Source organism: Rhamphochromis longiceps, linkage group LG18, assembly GCF_057381845.1.
Source record: "Rhamphochromis longiceps isolate RC_006_pf linkage group LG18, R_longiceps_female_GT1.1, whole genome shotgun sequence".
Lineage (NCBI taxonomy): Eukaryota > Metazoa > Chordata > Actinopteri > Cichliformes > Cichlidae > Rhamphochromis > Rhamphochromis longiceps.
In genome coordinates this window covers 555,727-578,990 of record NC_140574.1, presented here as the reverse complement: position 1 = coordinate 578,990, position 23,264 = coordinate 555,727, and the positions used below count along the sequence as shown (strand labels likewise).

The following is a 23,264-nucleotide window of genomic DNA, read 5'->3' as shown; positions in this document are numbered from 1 at the left end:
CGGAAGACAGGACGCCGAGGTGTGTTAGGACAGCTTTTATTCATTAAACTTGGTTAAACAGGTAAAGTGCAGCGAACAAAAACAGGATGCTCAAACTCCGCCTCCTGAAGTCTGCTCAAGACATGCTAACAGATGCTAAAACTGGCAGCTTCCATCGTTAGCTTGTTAGCTGAACTCTGATTGGCTGCTCATATTTGGTCCCTAATTAGTATATTTGTGCTGAGCCAATCAAAACACAGGGCCGCCCTGTCATAGCAACTGATGGGTGTAGTGGGAGGTCATACTTTAGGAGTGGGTGGAGTCAATCGCTTAGCAGCACATGAGGGGGCGGGGCTCCAGCAGGCACGGTGACGGGCAGAGGACAGAGGTTGTTAATGCGTTTAACCGGAGAGCAGCGCTGTTTCCTGAGAGGAGTGCAATTGGTCAGCGTCTGCAGAGAGACAGAATTCTGCACTGTGATTGGCTGAAAAGAAACATGGTTGAAACAGCGCATCAGACTTTCAAAATAAATCTCAGACGTCATTGTTGATGACGAACAACACCATCTGGTGATGTCACTGACCATGCGGAGGCGATGAGTGTAGAGTGGCTCTGGCTCCTCGGGTTTTCTGGTCGGAACGGTAACATGCCAACGCTGAAGCTCCGCCTTTATTTCTGCCAGACTGAAGAGGACCGCTGGGTCAGCATGGTAACGGTTAATCAGCTCCACCAAACGCTCCTTATAGTGTGACCTGTCAGGAGAAAGGGGCGAAGCCTCTAAGACCACGCACATCTGGCAGAACATCTTTACTAGGAGCTGTGGTCTTACTGGCAGTATCCTCGGTGTTCAGGTAACGCAGGTCGACCACAGGGCTCCTCCCTCTGGCTGCCATCGTCTCTCAGCTCCAGCACTGGACAGGATGCTGGAACGGGAACACACCTGTCAGTGACTCTAGGACAAAGGAGATGCCAGGTAGACAGGTAGAGGTCTCACCTGGCAGAGCGGTGTCAGGTGAGCTGACCTTGGGCGGTTCCAACCAGGAGGGAGACACTCTGTAATGCTGAGACAGGAGACAGCACACCTGTAAAGTACTGATCACAGAACAGCTGGGAACACCTCAGGTTGATCTGCTGGCTCTCACCTGCAGCAGCAGGTGGAGGCGGGTCAGACTCCAGTCCCTCAGGTAGTACAGGCAGTCTCTGGGGTGGTGAGCATGAAGACCTTTGCTCGTACAGTCTGCAGAGAAGCCACAGGCCTGCAGAGGTTAAACAACACAGGTGTCAAGTCTCTAACACACCTGTCTCGTGCACCTGGCCACTTCGGTGCTGGAAGCCGAACCATTTTCTTGTTAACTTCAAAAACATTAAAGAACTCAAATTATCAGCACGATGAATAATCAGAGCAGGTGCCTTTACTCATAATCAGACCGTTTATAAGGTGAGACGCTGTGATTGGCTCGTTTGATAACGATGTAAATATGAAACCGAGGAACAACTTTCAGTCGTCTAACACTCGTTACCCACAATCCATCTCTCTCTGACCAAACACCTGGAGCTCCACTTACACACAGCACAGCTGGAACTCACCGAGCCCAGAACGAAGCGCTGACTGCAGCCGCCGCAGAACTGATGACCGCACTGACTGCAGGTGAAGTGGAGACACCCCCCTTTGGACAGGCTGAAGACCAGCTGGCAGTTTGGACACTCTGAGGACACAGAGGGAAACGTTAGACCAGGACGGACCAGGCTGAGCCTTAGTGCGACTAAACCTCATTCGTCCAGGTGGGGAAATCGCTGGTTTGAGCGAGGAGTCGAGTGAAAAGACGTAAGGCCATCTCAGAGTTGAGGAGGGGGCCACCATCCTACCTACAATGCTGTGAATGCAGCCAACTCTCGTTGAATGGGACTCTTTGATCAGTGGGCGTGGCAATCTGCATATTACTAATGATCATAAACTGACCTCACAGCCCACTGGTCATTCAGTGGGCTGGTTTCAGCCATTATGTAAATATAATATATTTAATATAAGTCTGAAGTCTACACTTCAGACTGTGTGGCCACCCATGGCTCCAACACCATTGTGAAGTTTGCTGACGACACAGTGGTGTTGGGTGCCATCTCCAACAACGATGAGGCGGCCTACATGGATGAAGTGAAGAATCTGGCATCGTGGTGCCAGGACAACCACCTCCAGCTGAACGTCAGCAAGACCAAGGAGCTGGTGGTGGACTTCAGAAGGGGTCAGCACAGAGACTACAAGCCCATCATCATCAATGGAGCTCCAGTGGAGAGGGTGCAGTCCTTCAAGTATCTTGGTGTCCACATCTCCTCAGACCTGACATGGGCTGCCCACATTCAGGTCCAGACCAAAAAGGCTAGGCAGCGCCTGTATCACCTACGACAACTGAGGAAGTTCAGGGTCTCTCCAGAGATCCTCAGGATTTTCTATACAGGCGCTGTGGAGAGCATCCTCACACAGAACATGACATCGTGGTTTGGGAACAGCTGTGTGAAGGACCAAAAAGCTCTCCAGAGAGTGATCCGTACAGCAGAACGCTGCTGCAGGATTGCTCTCCCCCCGCTTCAGGACACCTACACCAGGAGATGCCGGACTAGAGCAGCGCAGATACTGAAGGACCCGTCCCATCCTGGCAACAAACTGTTCCAACTTCTGCAATCTGGTAGAAGGTTCCGCATCTTCCGGGCAAGGACAGAGAGACTCAAGAGGAGCTTCTATCCCCAAGCCATCCGTGCCCTAAACACACACACACCCGCCCTCTCACATCATCTATAATTGACTGAGACAGGACTCTTCCAGACACTAAACCAAGGCACAATGTACATTTCAATTCCTTTCATTTTAAATATGTTTATATTGTCTATCCTGTAAAATAGTCAGATATCTATTCATATTAATGTACAGAATTCACCTGCTTGCTGCTACTACTGCACATTCACCCAGTGTATATACTATATGTGTATATATATAATGTTCTTCCTCTACACCCCCCCCCCCCCAATTTTTTGCACATGTCGAGGAGTGTGTCAGGCTACATTTCACTGTGTGTTATACTTGTATAACTATGCATGTGACAAATAAAGAACCTTGAACCTTGAAACCTGCAGTCAGCTGACACTGAAGAAGTCACCTGATGGTGGAAACGTCCAGAAGGACACAATCAACATTTGGACAGTTTGTAAACGGATGTTCTTATACTTCATTCACACAAGCACTTTTTCTGAGCTGTTAGCGTTAGCGTCTAACATGCATCACATTCACTCTCCGATGAATGCGTCGCAGAGCAACATGGTGTCCAAGGATATTTGGCATGCAGACTACGGGAAAGCCAGGAATCAAACCACCACCATTCAGTCAGTGGATGACCTGCTCTACCGCCTGAGCAGCCACCATGTCCTCTGTTCGTGGATGCTAAACGTTAATGGAACAGCTGGAGACCAGGACAGACCAGGTCCCGGCATGTCAGCTCAGAGCCCCCAGGCATTGCTTTCTGGGTTTTTTGGCGAGAACACCCACGCCGATCGTTGACTGGACCGGGTCAAGTCCTCTGAGCGTCACGCTTTCGGTGATTGAGGGCCTCGTGTGTTAGTTTGTAAACAGCAAGAGTAAAAAAGCCTTCAGTCACATGCTGACTGCTTCCACTTCTACCTGCTTGCTTATAACCACCTGAGTGATGGGGTGAAACATTAGGTTCAGGTCCTGCAGGAGGCCCTCAGAGTCTCCTGGACCTGGTTCTGGGTTCGTACCGATGCTGCTGTACAGCTGGGAGGTGCTGTGAGGGTCTGGCTGGTTCTGCTGCTGCCACACTTGGAACTGCTCACAGGACAGACCCTGATGCTCGGGGGACCACTGCAGAACACAGGGACTGTGGTCAGGACCCGATCTGAGGCTGGTTCACCTGTGTGTGTGCGTGAGAGAGTGTCTTACAGGTGATCTGCACTGAGAACAGGTGCTCTTCTTACAGCTTGGACAGTCCATCCTGAGGCGCTGGGCCTCGTGCAGCATCCCGAATGAACACTGAAACACCAAACAACAGTCGTCTCAACAAGGTTTATTCTGTAAGGTCAACGGCCCACAGTAATACAAAGAAACCCAACGAACAAGCACTCAGCGACAGCGGGAAGGCAAAACTCCCTTATAACAGGAAGAAACCTCCGGCAGAGCTCAGGGGTTTGGTTGGGGGTCGGGGGAGGAAGAGCCAGAGATGAATAATCACTAATGATTAAATACAGAAGGGTGTATAAACACATGTGAGTGAAGAAGAAACACCCAGGGTTGGATCAGGTGACCCTGAAGCCTCCCTTATTTATGCTGCTATAGGTCTAGGCTGCTGGGGGTTTCCCATGATGCACTGGGTGTATGCTTTAGCAAAAAGGAAAGTTTGAAGCCTAATCTTGAAAGTAGAGATAGTGTCTGTCTCCTGAATCCAAACTGGAAGCTGGTTCCACAGAAGAGGGGCCTGAAAACTGAAGGCTCTGCCTCCCATTCTACTTTCAAATACTCTAGGAACAACAAGTAGGCCTGTCGAGTCGTTTGGTACTGGGCCGCGAAAGTGTGAAATGTATAGTTTTCAGGGTTTTTATCGGTTTTCAGCGTTATTTTGTTATCGTTTTGATCGTTAACTCAGTTTTCCTGGGTCTTTTCACGTGTGTTATGAATAAATCTTCTTTTTTTCGGTACCGGTACTAGTTTTATTTTGTAGTATTTATCCGCGACACCTTAAAGGCCGGTCCGTGAAAATATTGTCGGGCATAAACCGGTCCGTGGCACAAAAAAGGTTGGAGACCGCTGCTCTAATGGTTAAGATTTTATTTGTCATGAAGTCATGGCTCAGGACAGGCTCTGACAGCCACGCTGCAGAGACAAAAAGTATCCCACAGCGGGTCTGAGGACCGAACGTCACGCAGCAGATGATCACAGTTTGTATCGATACTAGCAGCGGTATTCATTTCTTGCTTCTGTGAGCTTCTGGACTGCGAGGCTCAGATCGTTCGGGTTCTTACGTGAGCACACCAGCAGAAGTTGGGCATCTCCTGCAGAGCTCGGTCTCTGAGTTTCCTCTGGAACAGCTCGTGGACGTCGGCAGGCAGAAAGTGGCGGATCTACACCGACAAACAGACACGTGTCAGAACTGGTCATCGCCACGTAAACTAGGCCGGAACGCACCTCACCTGTGTATCCAGCAGGTTGAAGTAGTCCATGGACTCTTCCAGCCCGCCCTGACCTCTGACCTCCGGTCGGCCACACTGAGGGCAGACCAGCTGATCGACATTGCGCTCCTTAATGGCCGTTGTGAAGAACATCTTGAAGCACGTCTGACACAGGAAGCAGGAGCAGTGCGTCATTGTGATGATCTGCGGGGAAACACAGAGAGAGAAGAAGAACATCAGCCGGCTGCGCGCGCTCTGATTGGCCGGTTCAAACCTGTGGCTCACCTTGCTGAAAGACACCTGCTCTTGACAGATGGGGCAGCTGTGGCTCAGGAACCTGAGAGCTGATGCGAAGTCTCTGTTGATCTGGACCGCCTCCAAGACATCGGCCAGACTGAAGCTCCGCCCCTCCATCGCCATCAGAGACAGAAAAACCGCCGCCTGGTCCGGAGGGAGCCGCGCCGCCATCCGGGACACAGACTGGAGAAGCTGCCGAGACGCCAGAGTCTGGCTCACCTGGTCCGCTTGTAACTGAGATCTCTGAGGACGCTGTAGCTCGGGTGCTGCGGCGGATGGCCGTCTCGTAACTGGACGGCGTCGCTCTGCTTCTGATTGGACAGATCGTGCAGACGAGTCTCCATCTAGCCTCAGCTCACCCATCATCCTGCTGAGGGGTTCTGTACCTGCGGGAACCAGAACCAGGTGGGTTCAACTTTTCTCACGTTCACCTGGAGCTTGTTCGTGTTTTCTGAGACTCACCTGAGGAGGAGTTTAGGAAGGGGTTGGTGTGGCGGTTGGAGGTGAGAGGCAGAGCACTGAAGTCAATCCCCAGCAGTTCATCGGTGTATGACCTCGCTGCCCTCACCTCCCCACTCTGCTCACGCTGGCTGGAGTGGGCGGGACTTTGGAAGGTGACTTCAGAAAGTTGGCGACGCTGCGGGGAGGAGGAGGTGCAGTTGTGCAGGGGACTTTGGAGGCTGCAGAAGGAGAAACCACTCTCGTCAGTCCATCTACGTAACCGAAACACTGACTGAACACACAGTGAGGAACTGACCTGTCAGCTGACACCTGTTCACCTGCAGGGGGCGGAGTTTGCACAGGGCACCTGCTATAAAGGGGGGTATCCTTCTGGAAGGCCCGCCTCATCTCTGACACGAGTAGTGACAGGTTGGACACGCCCTAGCAATAAGTGGCATAAACATAATGTTTAGAGTGTGTTTTAGCTCCACCTTCTGCCTGTGTGGAGGCTCCACCTTCTTAAACATGTGTTTTCAGGTATATTTTCACTAATAGTTAGTTTTCTGTTGGGTCAGACCTGTCCACTGAGCCAGCTGACTCAGCCCCACAGAGCATGCTCAGTACATCTTACCTCAGCCCAGTTTGTGAGCGCGTCCAGCCTGATGTTCCCGGCAGCGTCCACGCACGGACAGGTCGGGTTTATCACCATGGAGACCGATGGGCAAACATAACAGCGAGGCCTCGATGATGGGTGCGTCTCGTGGAGCCAGATGCATACTGGGATATTATACTCACTTCCTGTATAAAAACCAAAGCGCCAGCTTGACCTTCATGATGTCACTACAAACAGTAAACAGACAACATGGCCGACAGCTCGGAGGCTCACCTTCGTACTGAACAGGAAGTGTCCCGGCGAGAAACAACAACTTCTTCTTTTGTTTATTTGGGAAACCTGAAACACAAACTCTTATTCTGAAACAGGAAATCGCCCTGATTTACCAAGCCAAGTCTCAATATGCGTACTTGTGCGTACTCGTGATACGTCATCAGTCGGAGACCAAGTACTGTTCCTATTTAAAGTACGCATCAAGCCGAGAACGCGAAAAAGTCCCGGATGTGTTCTCGCTCCGCCCGTTTTATCGAGCGTGCATCGGTGGTGACTTGTGTGGACTTGGTACAGTTAAATATCCCAGAATGCATTTCGTCCAAAACTGAAACGCGGCAATGGCGGACGAGCGCGGCTAAAAACTTTTAAATATTCCTCTTTCTGGGTCACAAAATAAACTTTTAAGTTATTTTCAGGCGAGAATGTAGCTGTGTAAGCTTCAAATATCTGCTCGGTTTATCAAGATATCATATTTCCGAACGTGCGACGTTTCGGAGACGTCTGTGACCCGCCAGCTCCATAGCAGACAGCGAGGTCGAGGATCACTAGAGCCGGCGAGAACAGCGGACTCCCGGCACATCGTTCCCCCCCCCGTGGTCTTTCACTACTCAGGTTAAACATGATATACAAGTCTCTCAGGTAACTTCAAAATGTCAATTTTTTGGTTTATTTCAGTGTTTTATTTGCTCCTGTGTTTTGGCTGAGATATGTTTCAATTCAGGAGGAAAGTTTTTCACCAGCATGTTAATATGTGGAGATTCTGAAGGCTGTTTCAAAATGATCAGATTATAATTTAAATATTTGTTCAGTTCTCTTCCAAACCCCAGCAGCTGTCTGTAATGTTTGAGTGTCCACTAAAATAAAAGTGTTCTAACAGCTCACCTGCTTTTTATTAAGGCATGCATGTACACTGATTTTATTAATAGAGATTTCGCTACTCAGGTTAAACACGATCTATAAGATACTTGGATCACTTCTAAATACTAATGTTCGGTTTATTTCAGTGTTTTATTTGTTCCTGAATAAATCAGTTTGGCTGTGATTGAAGTTAAGCTTCATAACATATTAATCACAGTTAAATTAAGAGGCTCCAGACCTGTGATATCATCAAGTACGCTGGCGGTCCAATTGTACAAATCGCGAGAGAACGCGATCACGGACTCGTGCGCTTCAGAGTTGAGAAAGGGCCTGACAAAATAAAACAACAGGAAGTCATTTCTGAGGTACTCACAGTAAAAATCAACGTAGAGACGAAGATCAGGGAACAGAGACTGAACCGAGTGAAGGTCACACAGGGTCTCACCTGGATGCAGGTACCCACACTGAGGAAGACAGTGAGGAAGAGGAGGATTAAACCACAGTGATAAGGATGCATTAGCCAGGGTGAGGAAGAAACATTAGCTAGAGTAAGGAAGAGAAGGAAAGATGAGCCAGAGTGAGGAAGAGGAGGAAGAGACAACAGCCAGAGTGAGGAAGAGACAACAGCCAGAGTGAGGAAGAGGAGGAAGAAACATGGTGAGGAAGAGGAGGAAGAGACAACAGCCAGAGTGAGGAAGAGGAGGAAGAGACAACAGCCAGAGTGAGGAAGAGGAGGAAGAGACAACAGCCAGAGTGAGGAAGAGGAGGAAGAGACAACAGCCAGAGTGAGGAAGAGGAGGAAGAGACAACAGCCAGAGTGAGGAAGAGGAGGAAGAGACAACAGCCAGAGTGAGGAAGAGGAGGAAGGATAAGCCAGAGTGAGGAAGAGGAGGAAGGATAAGCCAGAGTGAGGAAGAGGAGGAGGAAGGATAAGCCAGAGTGAGGAAGAGGAGGAGGAAGGATAAGCCAGAGTGAGGAAGAGGAGGAGCTTGCTTTTAGCATGTAGCTGCCGAGCTAACCCCAGTTGACCGGCTAGCAGCAGCAGAAAGTTATCAGACTTATAAAGTTTGATTTTGAAGCTCAGGGGCAGCTTCACGGTCTCGTTCTCACCTCCGTCAGAGTGCGGAGCTCCGCCTCCCGCTCGACCTGCGGCATCTCCCCCACAAATGCCTCTCAGAAGCGGGGAAGAGCTTGAACATCCAGCCGCTCCCACAGTCACATGCTAACAAGCTAACTGACCCGACTGGAAAAACAGACGCGCCCTCTTCCGCCCACAGAGTTTCAGAGTAAAGGCATAGCCTCGCAGCTGGAGGGTTACTTTATTTAAAAAGGCTCGTGGTTTCAGTGAATTGATCAGTACATATACTTTATTGAGCAGATACATATACAGGAAGTTTAGGCAGCACGTGACCACACAAAGACTCAAACTAAAGTTTTCCATTTTTCTCTCCTTTCTTTGAACTAAACCTTTTTTCTCCACAATGTAAACTTTAATTTAAACCCAAGCTTTATTGACACTGATGTCTGATCAGCCTGATTGATTGAAACCGTCTGCCGCAGATGAGTCAACTGTGGGCGTGGCCTCAGACGGGTGTGGCCCTCCACTCTTTGCCCTCGGTCAGCGCTCTTGGCTGGTGGATGAACACGCTGTACCGGACGCCCTGATTGGCTGCCGCCCGCACAAAGCGGCTGTTTGCTGTCATGGTAACGGCCCTCAGCCAGTCTCCGGTGCCAAAGATCATGAGTGAACGGCGGTTGATCTTGGCACTGGGCGTGAGGTGCAGAGTGCGCTCCGACGGCTGGTCATCCACCACGTGGAGACGGGCCAGCAGCTTCTGAGCGCGCTCCTTCTCACCAGGCCCGCCAAGCGTGTTCAGAATGACCTGGAAGTCGTGGACGGCGGCACGGCAGGCAAACAATTCCTTGCCCTCCATAAAAGCGTCGAGCTGCGGAAGCACCTGCTGGCGGCATTCCTGGGCGGCTTGCTCTGTCAGCACATGCTCCCTGAAAGCGAAGTGGCACCGGCCGTGGCTGAGCGATGACACGTACGTGATGAGTGTCGTGATGTCCAGATTCACCCGCCGGCACTCTTCCACATGCACTTGTGCTGGGAACGCCAGGCTGGCCACCACTGTGCCGCGGTCAACCCGCGTGAGCTCTGACGTGTCCTCCTCCTCCTCGTCCACCTCACCATCCTTGTCTTCCTCAGCTTGTTCCTCCTCCTCCTCCTGGTGCTGCTCTTCCTCCTCCTCAGTTGCCACAGCATTCACAGCCACGATGTCACCGCGGACGGACACGCCCATGTCCCGCAGGTGGTCAGCCATGGGGCTGGAGACGCCGTTGTAGAAGGCGAAGATGACGTGCGGGTGGCAGTAGTGTACAGGCTGCTGGCGGCTTGCCTGCAGGAAGTCCTCGGCCTGCCGTATGATGCTCTTGTCGCCATACTGGCCCCGCCCCTGCCAGATGTTGTGAAGAGCCTCCGCCTTCCTGCCCACTGCCTTCACCCAAGTGTGTCCCCCGTTGGCGACCACATCAACCACCAGGGTGCGGCGGTGCCCGGCAGAGTCCTGGTAGGTGAAGACGTGCAGCAGCGCTGTGATGTCATCCAGACTCTGTGCAGAGTCCACGATGGCTGTCAGGTGGGTGAGGTTGGTGCTGTGCAGGTGAGACTCCTTCACGTGCACCTCTCCTGCCTCTACCCGCTGCAGGAAGCGCAGCTCGGCTCGCAGTTTCCCACACAGCTTCTGGTGACCCTCGACACCCAGACACAGCGTCTCCGCCCGCTGCAGCAGCTGCTGGGCAGAGCTAATCCTCTGTTGGAGCACAGCCTGCAGGGACATGGCATCTGCATCACACCTGAGGACACCTGAGGACAAAGAGCGTATCAGAGAGGTCACTTCCTGTTTGTAGCCAAGATAACGACTCCAAACGAATCATTCAAAGTGCATCTTCCCGATTCACCTGCACAGGTCAGGAAGATCACCTGCAGTGACAGGAAGTCAGGTAGCCAGTGACTAAACCCAGTCTAACCTGTTTTATGATGTCATCGTAAGTGTTTATTTCACTCTCTGTTTACACCCAAAACCTTTGTACGGCGCCCGTCTGACGAGACACCACCTGCTCCGCCTCGTTTCACCTAGCACCGATATCGCCATCCTTCTACGCTCACCGCCTGTCACGGTTGGGGACAGTGGGTTTAAAAGTAAAAATTTTTAGTTTGTTTTTGTGACATCGACTCATTGAATCTGTTTTAAATGTATTTTGATTCTCAGCTTAAAGCTCACAAAACTACTTCAACAACAGCAAACAGCAGGTACACGCATTCCACACAAAGACGTTCACAGACGGGCTGAAAGTCGACATCTGACAGATTCTGCAGGTTTCCTCACGCTGAGCTAAACTGACTGAACCAGCAGCCAAAGAAGATCCAAAGTACGCTTCAAACATCCTCATTCATCCCCTCGGAGTTTGGCTCTTACTTCCTGCACAGCTCTCTAGGGCTGTTCGATATAACGATATATATCGGATGATGATATAAAAACATCTCTCGTTTTACGCTATCGTTTGTTTCGTGGTGTCGCAAAATAAACTGTTTACAGTAATATTTTTTCATGGCTTTGATGTCACTGTAGATGCTATATTAATTTCTTAAAGTTCTCTCTTTCTCTTATATATAACCACCCTACAGACAGACAAGCGCTTGTTTTTATGCGTTGTCGTTAGCAACAACAACGGTACAACCATCGCGTGTCCGCTTGTTTATTTTCCACATACACCTTTCACAATAAAGCTCAAGATCCTGTTGAGACTTTTCAAAATAAACTGAATCACGTGAAAGATGCAGTGTTTACGGATGAGAAGTAAAAAAAGAGTCGCCAGGTGCTAAAAAAAATAAACCTTAGACTCAAACGTTAGAGCAGGCTTTTCCCCGCAGCACGCCGTGTAATAAATACTCACAAAGAAAACGGCGGCTGTTACAACTTATGTCTAAAAATGTATCGTTTCATGCATCGGTTAAAACACTGGACTCTAGAAGCCCAGCTGGAAACACTTCACGCAAGTCGAGCTGCCCGAGATTCACAGAATATGTTACATTTTTGTGATTTATATCGTTATCGGACGACAGATGATTTATATCGGGATATGAGATTTTGGTCATATCGCACAGCCCTACAGCTCTCTCTCTCTCAGTGTGCTCACACACCAGTTTACCATCAAAGCTCTGCTATCATCATGAACCAGTCGCTGCTGTGTTCAGTGTGTCGGCCTCTGACGTCACAGCCCCATTTCTGCTCTACAGTACTGAACACACGTAAACCTCAATGACTGCTCAGCTGTGTCTGTAATCAAACCTCTGTAACTTTGCTTCCCTTCAGCAGCACCAGTTCATGTTCACATGTTGATTCATGGTTTTCTTCAGTTTTTGTTCTACTGCAGAATATTTTAAGGTCATCTGCTATAAAAAGCCAGGCCAGGAACATCTGCTTCATGTTTTATCCTCAGTTACTTTGACACAAAGCTGTGATGCTCACACCTCTGATGAAGTCTCACAGCTTTGTTTGTATACATGGATATAACTGATAAATGAATTATAATATTTCTGTCTGAGGCTAAATTGAATGAGGACCTTGTGAATCAGAACTGCAGATTGTAGAAACCAGCGATACGCAGACCTAGCTTTGGGGCACAGAGCTTGTACTGCTGCCATAATCCCAACTCTACCCTTTGAGTGGATTACACATGAAGTCTGATGACGTTGTCCTCTTATTCAAACACTACAATGAACGAAGCAGCTCTCCGACCACGTCACAATTGAGACACATCTGTCGACTTCAGCTAACCTGAACAAACATGAACCCTCTGCAGGGTCGCGCCTTCAGCATCACCCCATCAAAGGTCGGGCAGTTCTCCAAATTCTTCCTCACCTCGTGACTAACCCATCTATACTGTACTGTAAGCGTTACTCACAGAGCTCTTCCTAAAGGTCAGAGGTCAGGAAAGTTTGATGACGTCAGCTGTTGTACAGCTGCTGCATGCTGCTTACACAGGTGTTTATATCACACACGCTGCTGATCCGGTCTATTCACTACTGATAATTGATCGCTGTCCCGTGCGGCTTGTTCTTCTTGAAGCTACCCACGTGATCTGAATGCAGGCGATATTTATGAGGTGCTCTGATTGGACAGCTTTGGGTTTTCCTTTACTCGACCCTTAAAGCTGAAGTTTGTACAGGTATGAACTCACCTGTACAAACTCGCATACCTTTGAACGTTAGCTATGATGCTAACATGACGTCAGCCCGGTATTAAACGTTGATCTGTGACGTAATTCATATATATATATATATATTTTTAAAAAGTCCAGAAGCTAAAAGGAAACTTTGACGTTACTTACGGCAGCAGTGACGTGTGCGCGGCAGAAATGTGCTACCTGCGAGGCTAATGCTAACGCTAACTGACAGCAGTTTTTTCCTCTGCGGCTCTGCTCAGCTGGCAGGAAGAGCCCGGCCGCTTCCGGCAGGATTTTCAGAACAAAGGCGGAGTTCAAACCTTAAATAGAAAATAAGAGCTCGTAATAAGAGAGGCTTGCACAGACCAGGTTCCGGTCACTGCTGCTGTTATGGATGTGATCCCAGGTGATTACCGGTGCTAGCGCTTGATGCAGTGTTTTGATTTTGTTGCCACTCGTACCTACAATGCAATGCGCGAAAGTCACGTGGTCTGTCAATCTCTATAAACGCTGTACTTTCCACAGCGCTTCCTGCTGCTTCATTTCTTTGTCAGTTGGTTACCTGGTTACCATGGAAATATGCATCCATCCATTCTGATTCGCGGCTGAAGCCTATCCCAGCTGTCTTAGGTAGAAACACCCTGGTCAGGTGTTGCTAGCACAGAGAGGAAGACAAACATTCACACCTGTGGGCAGTTAGCCACTCAGACACGGGAACATGTTAACCACACACAGACAGACCGCGGCCTGACGGTGGAATTGAATAAGCGTAACCTTATTGATCACTTCAGCATCTACAGGGCACTGATCTGTGAAAATGATCAATAAAATAATATTGTAATACAACATTATCAACTGAGTTTGATCAATATTTTAAAAACGTGTTAAAGAGCAGAACTCAAACTATTGACCACAGGTAAAGAGGAAAAGAAATCAGACGTTTATTTCATGAGCTGATCAGTGCCAATCAATCAATACGAAACAAGGTTTTATTGTAAATATTTCAGTCAAAGAAAAACAAATAGGCAGCTAATAAATACTGTTTATTGATGAGTAAACACGTGATTGGCTGAAGGGAGATTAAGGCACATCAGACTGTGAGGTCACTTCCTGTTTCTCACACACACACACACACACACACACACACACACACACACACACACACACACAGCAGAGGGTGGGGCCCAAAAGCAAAGGCGTGACCGGCTGATGATCACAAATCAGAATATCGATCAGTCGATTGATATCACACAGAATTTCTGATCAATGCTGTGAGCATGCTCAGTCTGGAAGAACGTCTAATCAATATTCTGATCAGTTATCTGTGTGTGTGTCGCCTCGTTGTCCAATCCTCTAAGTGCTGTGATTCTGTCCAATCAGGAGGCAGCGGAAGGTCACCTGACCAGAGGGGGTGGAGTCATAACCTTGCATCAGCTCTTGGCTTGTTTCCTCTTCTGAATGAGCTCAGCGAGGATCTTATACCGGATCATGCACTCCTCCTGTAATCGATACACACAATCCGTCAGTCACCATTGTCAAATTTTAGAAAAATACAAGTTTTTAAATTTTACTAATTTCAAATTATTTAAATCTGCCTGTCTAATATACAAAGTTATACATGGTCTGGTGCCTCCACCAATGAGTGATTTTATTAAACAAAAGTCTAGCAGTGTTGCCGGGTCTCGACTGACTCGAGCCACTGTTAGAGGTGATTGTGAACTGGCACTCAGACGGACCACCTTTTCACAGATGCTCTGTCATATCAGGGAGTGAGCTTCTGGAATAGTCTTCCACTGTCAGTGAGGGAAAGTACAAGTCTACCCATTTTTAAGAGTCACTTAAAAGGGCGGCTGAGGGACACACAAACATGTAATCATGTTTAATAATCATGTTTTATATTGGACGGGAAAAAGAGTTAGTGTATTACAAAAAGGGAAACAACTGTTAGTGCAATGGGTGAACGCAATATCACGACGGTCAGGGCATGTGCAATACTGGGGTTTGTGCAATATAATTGATGTGTTTCCATTATTGTTATCTGTCCTCTGTGTCCACTCTCCTTGTCATTGTTTGTTCTAGTATAATGTGATCACTGTTTTTGTCCTTGTCACATGACCTGTAAATAGTGTCTCTGTATGTTTTTACTAACTTGTGTTTAACACCAACCTGCCAGAGGGTCTGCAGATGGAAATTAGCCCAAGGCTGTAATCTGGCATATTTACATTTGTTAAAATGTTCATTAGTTATCTTAGTGAACTTCTCAAACCACATACTCCTGCTAGAACACTCAGATCTGCCACTCAACTACTTCTGACCCAACCCAGATCTCGACTGAAGTCCCGGGGTGACCGTGCGTTTGCTCTGGCTGCCCCGGTACTGTGGAATACCCTTCCTCTCGACCTCCGCGCATCTGATTCCATTGCACTGTTCAAATCACGATTAAAAACCCACTTATTCAATCTTGCCTTTCCCTCTAGTTAATATTTCTTTTATGATTTTATATCATGCACTTTTATGCTCATTTAAATTCTTGTTTGCTCTGTACCTGTTGCTTTCCTATGTATTAGTGACAGTTATCTGCTTGCATATTTAGTACTTGCTTTGGTCCTATTTCTATTATCCTCCTCCTATACTCTATTTTACTTGTTAAGCACCTTGGCATACCCTTGGTTTTTAAGTGTGCTTTATAAATAAAGTTTATTATTATATTATTATTAATATGTATTGCCCCTCTTTCTAAAAAAATAAATAAATAAAAAAAATAAAAGTTATTGATCGCCTCTCAATCGCTTGTCGAAAGTTCGCCCGCCCCCACCTCACCTTGCTCTTTCCCGGGACCACCTTGGCAATGCGGTCCCAGCGCTCGGGCGTCCCGCGAGGGAACTGCTGCAGAGCGAGTTCCAGCAGTTTCTGCTGGTTCTGAGTCCACACGGTGGGCTCCGCCTGAGGCTCCGCGTCCTCCTCGTCCACCGTCGCCGGGTCAAAATCTCTCTGCCGACGACCTCTGACCTTCACCCCCCCCCCATCCGAACACTTCCTGTTCCTCCTGCGAACCGTCGGTGCCTCCACCTCCTCCTCTTGTTCCTCCTCACAAGCCTCGCCCTCCCTCTGAGTCATCATGCTGTCGTCCACATTATGTGACTTCACAGGAAGAGGAGGCGCCTTTAGCTGCGACAGCTTTACCAGACCTGAAACACGAGAGAATCGGAGTACGACTGATGAAACCGGACAGAACCGACAGTAGAACCAAAGAATAGAACGTGACTGTCCTATAAGGAACTTGGACACATATGGAGACGACTGACATTATCACTGGTGTCAAAAATGTAACAACATATTTTTACAGCGTCTTATTTGGTCATCTACAAACTTTGTTCACGGTAATCAGTAATCAAAGCTACGCCACAGAAACACGACCTGGAAAGTTTATCGACGTTGAACTGCAGCGACATTTTTGTCCAGAAGGCAAGCTGGAGGTGGGCGGAGTTACCTGAGGTGTGGCTCACGCTGTCTTTCATCTGTTTGACTTTAGCCGTCACCTGTAGAAGAAACAGACTCTGTTACAGGAAGCAGAGAAGGTCCAGGAGAGTATGTCCCTGTTAAATGACGCCTCTCTGTATTTAATTATTAGTGATTATTCATCTCTGGCTCTCTTCCACAGCACGTCTTCCTCCCCCCGCCCCTCCCTGAGCCTGGTTCTGCTGGAGGTTTCTTCCTGTTAAAAGGGAGTTTTTCCTTCCCACTGTTGCTCATAGTGCTCATGGGGGTCATATGATTGCTGGGTGTTTCTCTGTATGTATTATTGTAGGGTCTACCTTACAATATAAAGCGCCTTGAGGTGACTGTTGTGATTTATGTGTAAATAAAACTGAATTGAACTGAACTGATTGGAGAAGATGATGACAGGACAGCCTTCACAGCAGAGTGAAGACCAGACACACTTACATCGCTGACAGATCGACCCAGCTCATGAACAATCTTCTCCCAGCGGCCCGGAGTTCCACCTGGGAATTTTACCATCAACCTGCTAAGGAGACTCAGCTCGTCTTCAGTCCAATCGGCAGCCTGAGGACAGACAAAGAGCGTTCACAGAGGCTGGATCGCGTTTAACAGAACCAGAACAGGTCCTCTTTAACACCTGATGTGAGCAATCAATACGCGATCAATAACCTTCTTCTTGGGGGCTCTGCGGTCCTGCAGCCAGTCGTCCATCTGCTCCTCGATGTCCTCGATAGATGTGGCCGGGTCATAGCTCTGGGTGTGGTTCTGGTTCTCTGCCGATGGCTCGTAAATGGGAAACTCCACCTTCGGCTTCTTTACCTTCGGCCGCTTCTCTCCTAGGAGGACGGGTCAGCGATTACTGATTGATTACTGATCACTCTGAAGGCAAACTGGCAGCTTGAAAACTGATTATTGATCAGCTGTTCTTACGTGGAGCCACTTCCTGCTCAGCTTCAGCCTCTCTCTGCTCCTGCTTCATCTGCTGATAGTCCTCATAGTACTGCTTCACCTCCTGCAACAGAGAGACTGGGTCAGAACCAGGAGCACCAGAGCCGGGACCAGAAGGGATTTCCACTGCTACGTCATCAGGCTGTGGGACAGGAAGCTTTCATATTTCCATGGATACAGCTCTATCTTGCAGCTGTCACCTTTTCCCGCTCTGTGCCAAAGATCGCCACATTAACCAGCTCAAAGCGTACCGGTACCGAGGGTGTGTTCCCGTTACATCGGTTGTAACAGGAGTTACAGGCTGTGTAAGTCCCGGCGTGTGTGGCATCCACAGGAACCTCTGAATCTCAGCTACAAGCTCGTATGAACTGTTTCTACGAACACCAAAGAGCGAAAACAACAAACAGTTAATGGTCACATCATTTCATGAAATGTCTATAAACAAGCAGAACAGAGCCTCGATAGCACGAGCTACCCGAGCGAACAGTACATTTTCTGAAAGCAGAGATTTCACAAATTCCTAAACTGCGAGTTTCGTCACGCTCCAACGAAGATTTACCGAACCAGCCGCAGAAGCAGACCGCTCATGAAGTCAGACTTTTCCTGTTGCTTTCACAGAATAAACATCCAGCTTGTTTCCTTAATAACTCAATCTCCCACAATGCCTCAGAGCCGTTTCCTGTTAAAAAAAATATCCAGTTTTCTGCCCAGTTACAGACATTTGATTGGACGAGGATCTTAAATTTAGTAACACGTGTACTTTTCGTGTTGCAACTTCTGATTGATGGAACTGACGTAAACACGACAACGATACCGTGATTCTATTGGCTCAACGATTAAAAAGAGGTGTCAATCATGCAAACCGGCCAATAGAAGCCAGAGTTACAGCCGCTGAGAGTGGAGGCGACTCTTGACAAACACTCAAACCAAACATTTTTAGGTGTGTAAATAAACTTCCATCATTTCTGCTTTCATCTCTAAATGTAACTGACAGATGTGCCAAACGCTTGGTTATCATCAACAGTAATCTCTCACTGCTTCACAGCACAAATCTTTGCACAGATGATGAATATATTTCCTGTCGACTGAAGCATATTTTCAAAGAGGCTCTATGCAATAAAATGCAAAAATCAATGAGGCGACCTACTTTCCTGTGTCCCAGCCTCTTTGACACCGTAACATCTGCTGTGATATTTACAGCTTTGTAACTGCAGAGAAACACTCCACTGATTTCAGCAGGAAGCCCAGGAGGGCCCTCGGGGCTCAGCTGGTTCTGTGCTGACGGTCGTCATCTCTGACGGGGTTTCATCGACCAATCGTATCACTGGAAAATAGTGTCATCATTCCTGGAAGATCCCACTGTGGTTAGAGCATTAGGGTGTGAAGCATCTGACACGATCCTGCTACAGTTTAATTGTTCTGGTCCTAAAACACCGGCTGAGCTGGGGTCAGATCTGCTCTGAATCCAGAGCGTTAAACTTTAAAGAATCCCTCAGATCACAAATGTGACCCTGATCAGTGTGGGCACATCTCACAGCTGTGGATTCAAACAGGCCAAACTTTATTGTTATAGTGGAGCTTTTCCTTCCTCAGCGCTGCTCAGTCTGCAGTCGCTCTAATTACATCTAGCTTTGTGATTGGCCCAGACTGCTGCCATACCCGCGCCCCCTCACGTCCTGATAGGCAGAGGCCTTGTGGCTATGGCTTACTGAGGAGACCAGCCCACTCTTACCTGCATGGCCTGGGGGAGGTTCTTAATGGACAGGTAGATCCAGATGCTGAGCTTCAGAGGGAGGATGTCCTGCCAATGAGGTCGCTCCTGGTCTCTGAAACACACACACACACACACACATCAGACACACACACACACACAAAGGAACTCCACAGGTGATGATGTCACACCGTACCTGTCAGCCCGCTCCTGACTGACACACCTGAGCTCCTCTGCAGGTTTGGAGTTCAGCTTCTTCTTCTTCTCCTTCTTCTTCTTACTTAGCAGCTCATCCTGCAGACAGAAGACCGGCCCTCATTGGCTATTTCTATCTGCTCCTTTCGGATTGGCTGCAGCAGATATACCATGACCTCGCTCTGATTGGCCAACTCACCAGCTGTTTCTCCAGGTAGATGGACCAAATGACGGCGTAGTGCCCCACGGTGAGGATGACGAAAAGGAGGAAGCCCAGCTCGACGTTGCTCATCTTCCTCACCCGTCTGTAGTAAAACACCGGCTGCCTCCAATCAGGGAGCCCGTTCAGCAGGATGTCATCATACCTGAGGAGTCACACACCTGTCAGAACGCCAAGCTCTGATTGGCTCTCACTGACTGACGTAAACAGATGTAAACACTCACTTGCGGCGCCTCTCCTCATCCTTCAGGACTTCATAGATGGCCACCAGCTGCAAAGACACACACGCTAACAGTCATCAGGTCTCACGAGTGTCGTTTGTGCTGCTGTTGTGTTTAAGGTTGTTGTTGTTTGTCGTTGTTCCCACCTGTCTGAACTGTGTCTCTGCGTTTTCGTCCTTGTTCTTGTCGGGGTGCAGAATCAGGGACAGACGGCGGTACGCCTTCTTTATCTCTGCTCCCGACGCCTCCTGAAGAGAGACAGAGGTCAGAGGTCAGCGTTGGACACCTGAGACCAGGTGATGTTTGCTCTGTCAGCAGTGAATGAAGGCCCGTGTGATGGTGTAGAACACGACGCTGATCTGCTGCTGAGTCTCTGTCACGGGGCTCAGGAAACACAGCGGCGGCACTCGGAGCCTGTGGCAGAGAGCCCGGGTTAACGGAGACGGCGGACAACCACCGTGGCCACAGACATCATCTCTGATGGCATTTGAGATAACTAAGAGAAAACCTGCACATGATGAACTTCCTGTGACTCGTCTTTATTTGAACATTTACTTTCTCGCAGCTGATTCCCACCAGGGTTCCTGTGATGTCACAGATGTTGAGCACCTGCATTAGAATCAGTCAAAGCTAGATAAAGGCACCTGCTGACCAATCAGAGAAGGCCTCTTCAGCCCGTTTATTAAAAGAAGAAGAAGAGTCATTGTGGTTTTTTTTCATCGCCCTTAAAAACACCAACTTCCTCTGAGCAGCTCAACGCCGCCTGATGTCAGAGTCCGCCGCCGTCTGCATCACAGAGCAACCTGCTGCTGTGCGAACTGCACATGCTCAGAAACACAGCATTACATTAATAAGCAACCAATAACGGACCAATAACAGCCTCCCCACCCACCTGGCTCCACCTGCTGCAGGTTCTATTGATCAGGTTAAAAAACACATGATCAGGTAACATCTGGTCTGATTATCGATCACCTTCTCTAACGGATCTATCAGCTGTGATCGTCGCAATAATCTTTCATTATGACAAGAGTTAACCAGACCCGGCTCGGCACGGACCTGCTCCACGTTCAGGAACTGGTAGAAGGTCTGCGGGATCTCCTCCACCAGGTCCAGCAGCTCCAGGTCCTCGTCCCATGCGCTAAGAGGGGGGACCGCGGAGACCAGCAGGGCCAAGCAGACCAGCAGGAGCCCCATCCCCGAGGACCCGCTCCTGGATCCGGCTACAGAGACCATAGAGACCCGGGCACCCGATCGCTTCGACAGCCACCTCACACGGTCCGGAACATCCGGCTCTTCTTCTTCGTCTGTGGCGTTCATGGCTGCGAGGAGCAGCGCCCCCGCGCGGGCCCGCTGCAGCTCCGCGCGCCTCTTCAATCACGTGATTATGCTCCGCCCCGTTGGAGTACTGACGTCATTTCGTTTTACCCTGTTGGAGCTTCCTCTTGTTAGCAGAGCTGCTCTGTGCAGCGTTATGGCATAATAATTTTAAGGGAGAATAAAAAGTCGACACACATATCTCATTCCTGACGGAGGACTCTACCACTACACTTCTCCAGTCCATTCACAGAGTCGTTGCATGGCAAGACATGGATAGGAAGTGGGCGGAGCCTTTTACCGTCATTTTATTACGACGCAAAGTACAAACACCTGTGGACACACAATCCAACACCCCCACTTGTACACAGGTTGGGGAAAAACAATCCTCCGGAAAAAACATCTTACATTCCAAACACAAATACAGAGAATTTTTCTAACTTAGACTTTGAAACTGGTTTCGTCATCATATCTGCTACCATTGACTCAGTTGTTCAGTAATCAATGAGCACTTTCCTTTCATGTACAGCTGACCTTATAAAATGATATTTCACATCAATGTGTTTACATCTTTGTCTGTTCACTGGATTTTTTGACAAAGCGATTGTTCCCTGATTGTCCTCCAATATCATAGGTATTTCATACTCAAACTCATCAAGATCTTGAATCAAATAAGTCAAATACATACATTCCTGAACTGTTGCTGCTAATGCCATGTATTCGGCTTCACGGCCCTGTTTCAGGAAGCCGGTTTAGTGGAAAAACTGAGTAAGTATACCCTGAGTTAACGAAAACTCTGGGTTTTCGGTTTCACAAAGCGAGTTCAGCTGCAGCCTGAGTGAGTCACTATGACGACACACTCCGTGAAGCTAACCTGCCCCCTAGCAGGTTTACTACAACTAACCCTGACTGTCTCCGCCTCTTTGTCGGAAACCTGACAGTAGGAAGTGTCAGACATGGCGTGCTCCTTCCTTGAAGAGCCAGTAGATCGTGAAGCCCAAATTCTCCGCAGAGCTCTCCGCCGGGAGAGAGTGATCAGAGCGCGTTTGGACATTTTATCATTTCCTGATGATTTTCTGTGTGAACGTTACCGTTTCTCAGCACAATCTATAAGTTATTTGGATAACATCCTCAGGCCTAATATTGCTCATGTGACACATCGCGGACATGCTCTCAGTTCATTGCATATTATTTGTATTGCACTTCGGTTTCTTGCAAACGGGAGCTTTCTGTATAATATTGGTGACGCTGAGCACGTTTCCAAGGCTACCGTCTGTCGGGCAGTCAGGAATGTTACAGTTGCACTGAAACGTCTCCTGTACTCGTCTGTGGTGTTCCCCGGTCACAGACCCACAAGATTTATCAAAGAGGGATGCCACAAAATTGCAGGTATCAGGATGAACAAAACTTAATTTATGATGTGGTGATACTTGGACTACTACTTAAATTTTACATTTATTCTCACGGTTCCCAGGCGTGATTGGCTGTACAGATGGCACTCACATTCCAATCATTGCTCCTTCAGTAAATGAAGGAGACTATGTGAACAGGAAGTCTTTCCACAGCATTAATGTACAGGTACATAGTTCCCTGTAGCATGTCAAACTAACAAATTATTTCATTATAGTAATGGATGCTAATTTGTGTTCTCTGCACTGTGAAGATCATATATGATGCTGCCAACATTATCACAAATGTGGAAGCCAAGTGGCCAGGCTCTGCCCATGACTCACAAATATTCCGTGAATGTACACTGAGCACAAAATTTGGACATGGTGAGTTGAGAATACTTTAAAATATATAAAGACCAATTGCTTCAGGGACATTTGAACTGAAGTGTATCCTTCTGTCTTAGGAGAGTTCACTGGCTACTTGCTTGGTGATAGGGGGTATCCATGTTTACCCTATTTGCTTACCCCTTACCCTGACCCTGAACCGGGCCCACAGCAGCGATATAATCTGGCTAATTGCAGGACAAGAGCCAGAATTGAAATGACTATCGGAATGCTTAAGGCCCGGTTCCAGTGCCTGCAAAGACTCAGGGTCACCCCAGAAAGGGCATGTGACATTATTGTGGCATGTGTGATTCTTCACAACATTGCCACAATTAGAGGAGAACACTGTCCTTCTGAACCAAACATCAGCAGTGATCCAAACCATGAACATCCTGACCCTCCCACGGACATACAAGATGGAAGCGCAGTCAGAGACACCATATGTCACAATCATTTCTTTTGACCCATCACCTCAACATGTTGAAAGAAGAATAAACAGATTTTTTGTTCAACTGGCTTT

The 23,264-nt window shown here is 48.3% G+C and overlaps 3 protein-coding genes and 1 long non-coding RNA gene across 9 annotated transcripts; 1 reads left to right on the top strand and 3 right to left on the bottom strand.

The window, feature by feature from the left end:
* Nucleotides 1–19: 19 nt before the first annotated feature.
* LOC146647300 (E3 ubiquitin-protein ligase RNF31) lies at nucleotides 20–8,937 on the bottom strand. 4 transcript variants are annotated; one of them, XM_085388189.1, is made up of 17 exons: nucleotides 8,741–8,937; nucleotides 8,004–8,094; nucleotides 6,773–6,838; nucleotides 6,518–6,684; nucleotides 6,203–6,327; nucleotides 5,908–6,125; nucleotides 5,434–5,831; nucleotides 5,170–5,352; nucleotides 5,002–5,100; nucleotides 3,926–4,015; nucleotides 3,745–3,847; nucleotides 1,567–1,685; nucleotides 1,122–1,235; nucleotides 974–1,040; nucleotides 809–902; nucleotides 563–731; nucleotides 20–463 (listed from the first exon to the last, which is right to left on the bottom strand). In XM_085388189.1, the coding sequence occupies exons 1-17, from the start codon at nucleotides 8,783–8,785 to the stop codon at nucleotides 302–304; spliced, it is 2,310 nt and encodes a 769-aa protein (XP_085244315.1). In that variant the 5' UTR covers nucleotides 8,786–8,937; the 3' UTR covers nucleotides 20–301. The 4 variants fall into 4 exon arrangements, 2 of the variants coding, with proteins under 2 accessions (XP_085244315.1, XP_085244316.1); XM_085388190.1 differs by having other exon boundaries at nucleotides 20–430; XR_014908388.1 differs by lacking the exon at nucleotides 20–463 and having other exon boundaries at nucleotides 687–731; nucleotides 1,122–1,216; nucleotides 3,665–3,847.
* A 42-nt stretch (nucleotides 8,938–8,979) lies between these two features.
* On the bottom strand, nucleotides 8,980–13,166 carry lg18h7orf25 (linkage group 18 C7orf25 homolog). Of its 3 annotated transcripts, none has more exons than XM_085388192.1 (2): nucleotides 13,025–13,166; nucleotides 8,980–10,496 (listed from the first exon to the last, which is right to left on the bottom strand). In XM_085388192.1, the coding sequence occupies exon 2, from the start codon at nucleotides 10,468–10,470 to the stop codon at nucleotides 9,214–9,216; it is 1,257 nt and encodes a 418-aa protein (XP_085244318.1). In that variant the 5' UTR covers nucleotides 10,471–10,496; nucleotides 13,025–13,166; the 3' UTR covers nucleotides 8,980–9,213. The 3 variants fall into 3 exon arrangements, with proteins under 3 accessions (XP_085244318.1, XP_085244320.1, XP_085244319.1); XM_085388194.1 differs by lacking the exon at nucleotides 13,025–13,166 and adding an exon at nucleotides 12,599–12,617; XM_085388193.1 differs by lacking the exon at nucleotides 13,025–13,166 and adding an exon at nucleotides 12,472–12,577.
* A 612-nt stretch (nucleotides 13,167–13,778) lies between these two features.
* dnajc1 (DnaJ (Hsp40) homolog, subfamily C, member 1) lies at nucleotides 13,779–20,987 on the bottom strand. The gene is made up of 12 exons (XM_085389100.1): nucleotides 20,712–20,987; nucleotides 19,802–19,903; nucleotides 19,659–19,705; nucleotides 19,414–19,579; nucleotides 19,216–19,313; nucleotides 19,041–19,134; nucleotides 17,291–17,372; nucleotides 17,030–17,196; nucleotides 16,805–16,924; nucleotides 16,350–16,398; nucleotides 15,680–16,047; nucleotides 13,779–14,358 (listed from the first exon to the last, which is right to left on the bottom strand). The coding sequence occupies exons 1-12, from the start codon at nucleotides 20,970–20,972 to the stop codon at nucleotides 14,290–14,292; spliced, it is 1,623 nt and encodes a 540-aa protein (XP_085245226.1). The 5' UTR covers nucleotides 20,973–20,987; the 3' UTR covers nucleotides 13,779–14,289.
* A 791-nt stretch (nucleotides 20,988–21,778) lies between these two features.
* On the top strand, nucleotides 21,779–23,261 carry LOC146647297 (uncharacterized). The gene is made up of 3 exons (XR_014908461.1): nucleotides 21,779–22,547; nucleotides 22,633–22,744; nucleotides 22,825–23,261. It is a non-coding gene; the product is annotated as an uncharacterized LOC146647297 (long non-coding RNA).
* The last annotated feature ends 3 nt before the right edge of the window (nucleotides 23,262–23,264 follow it).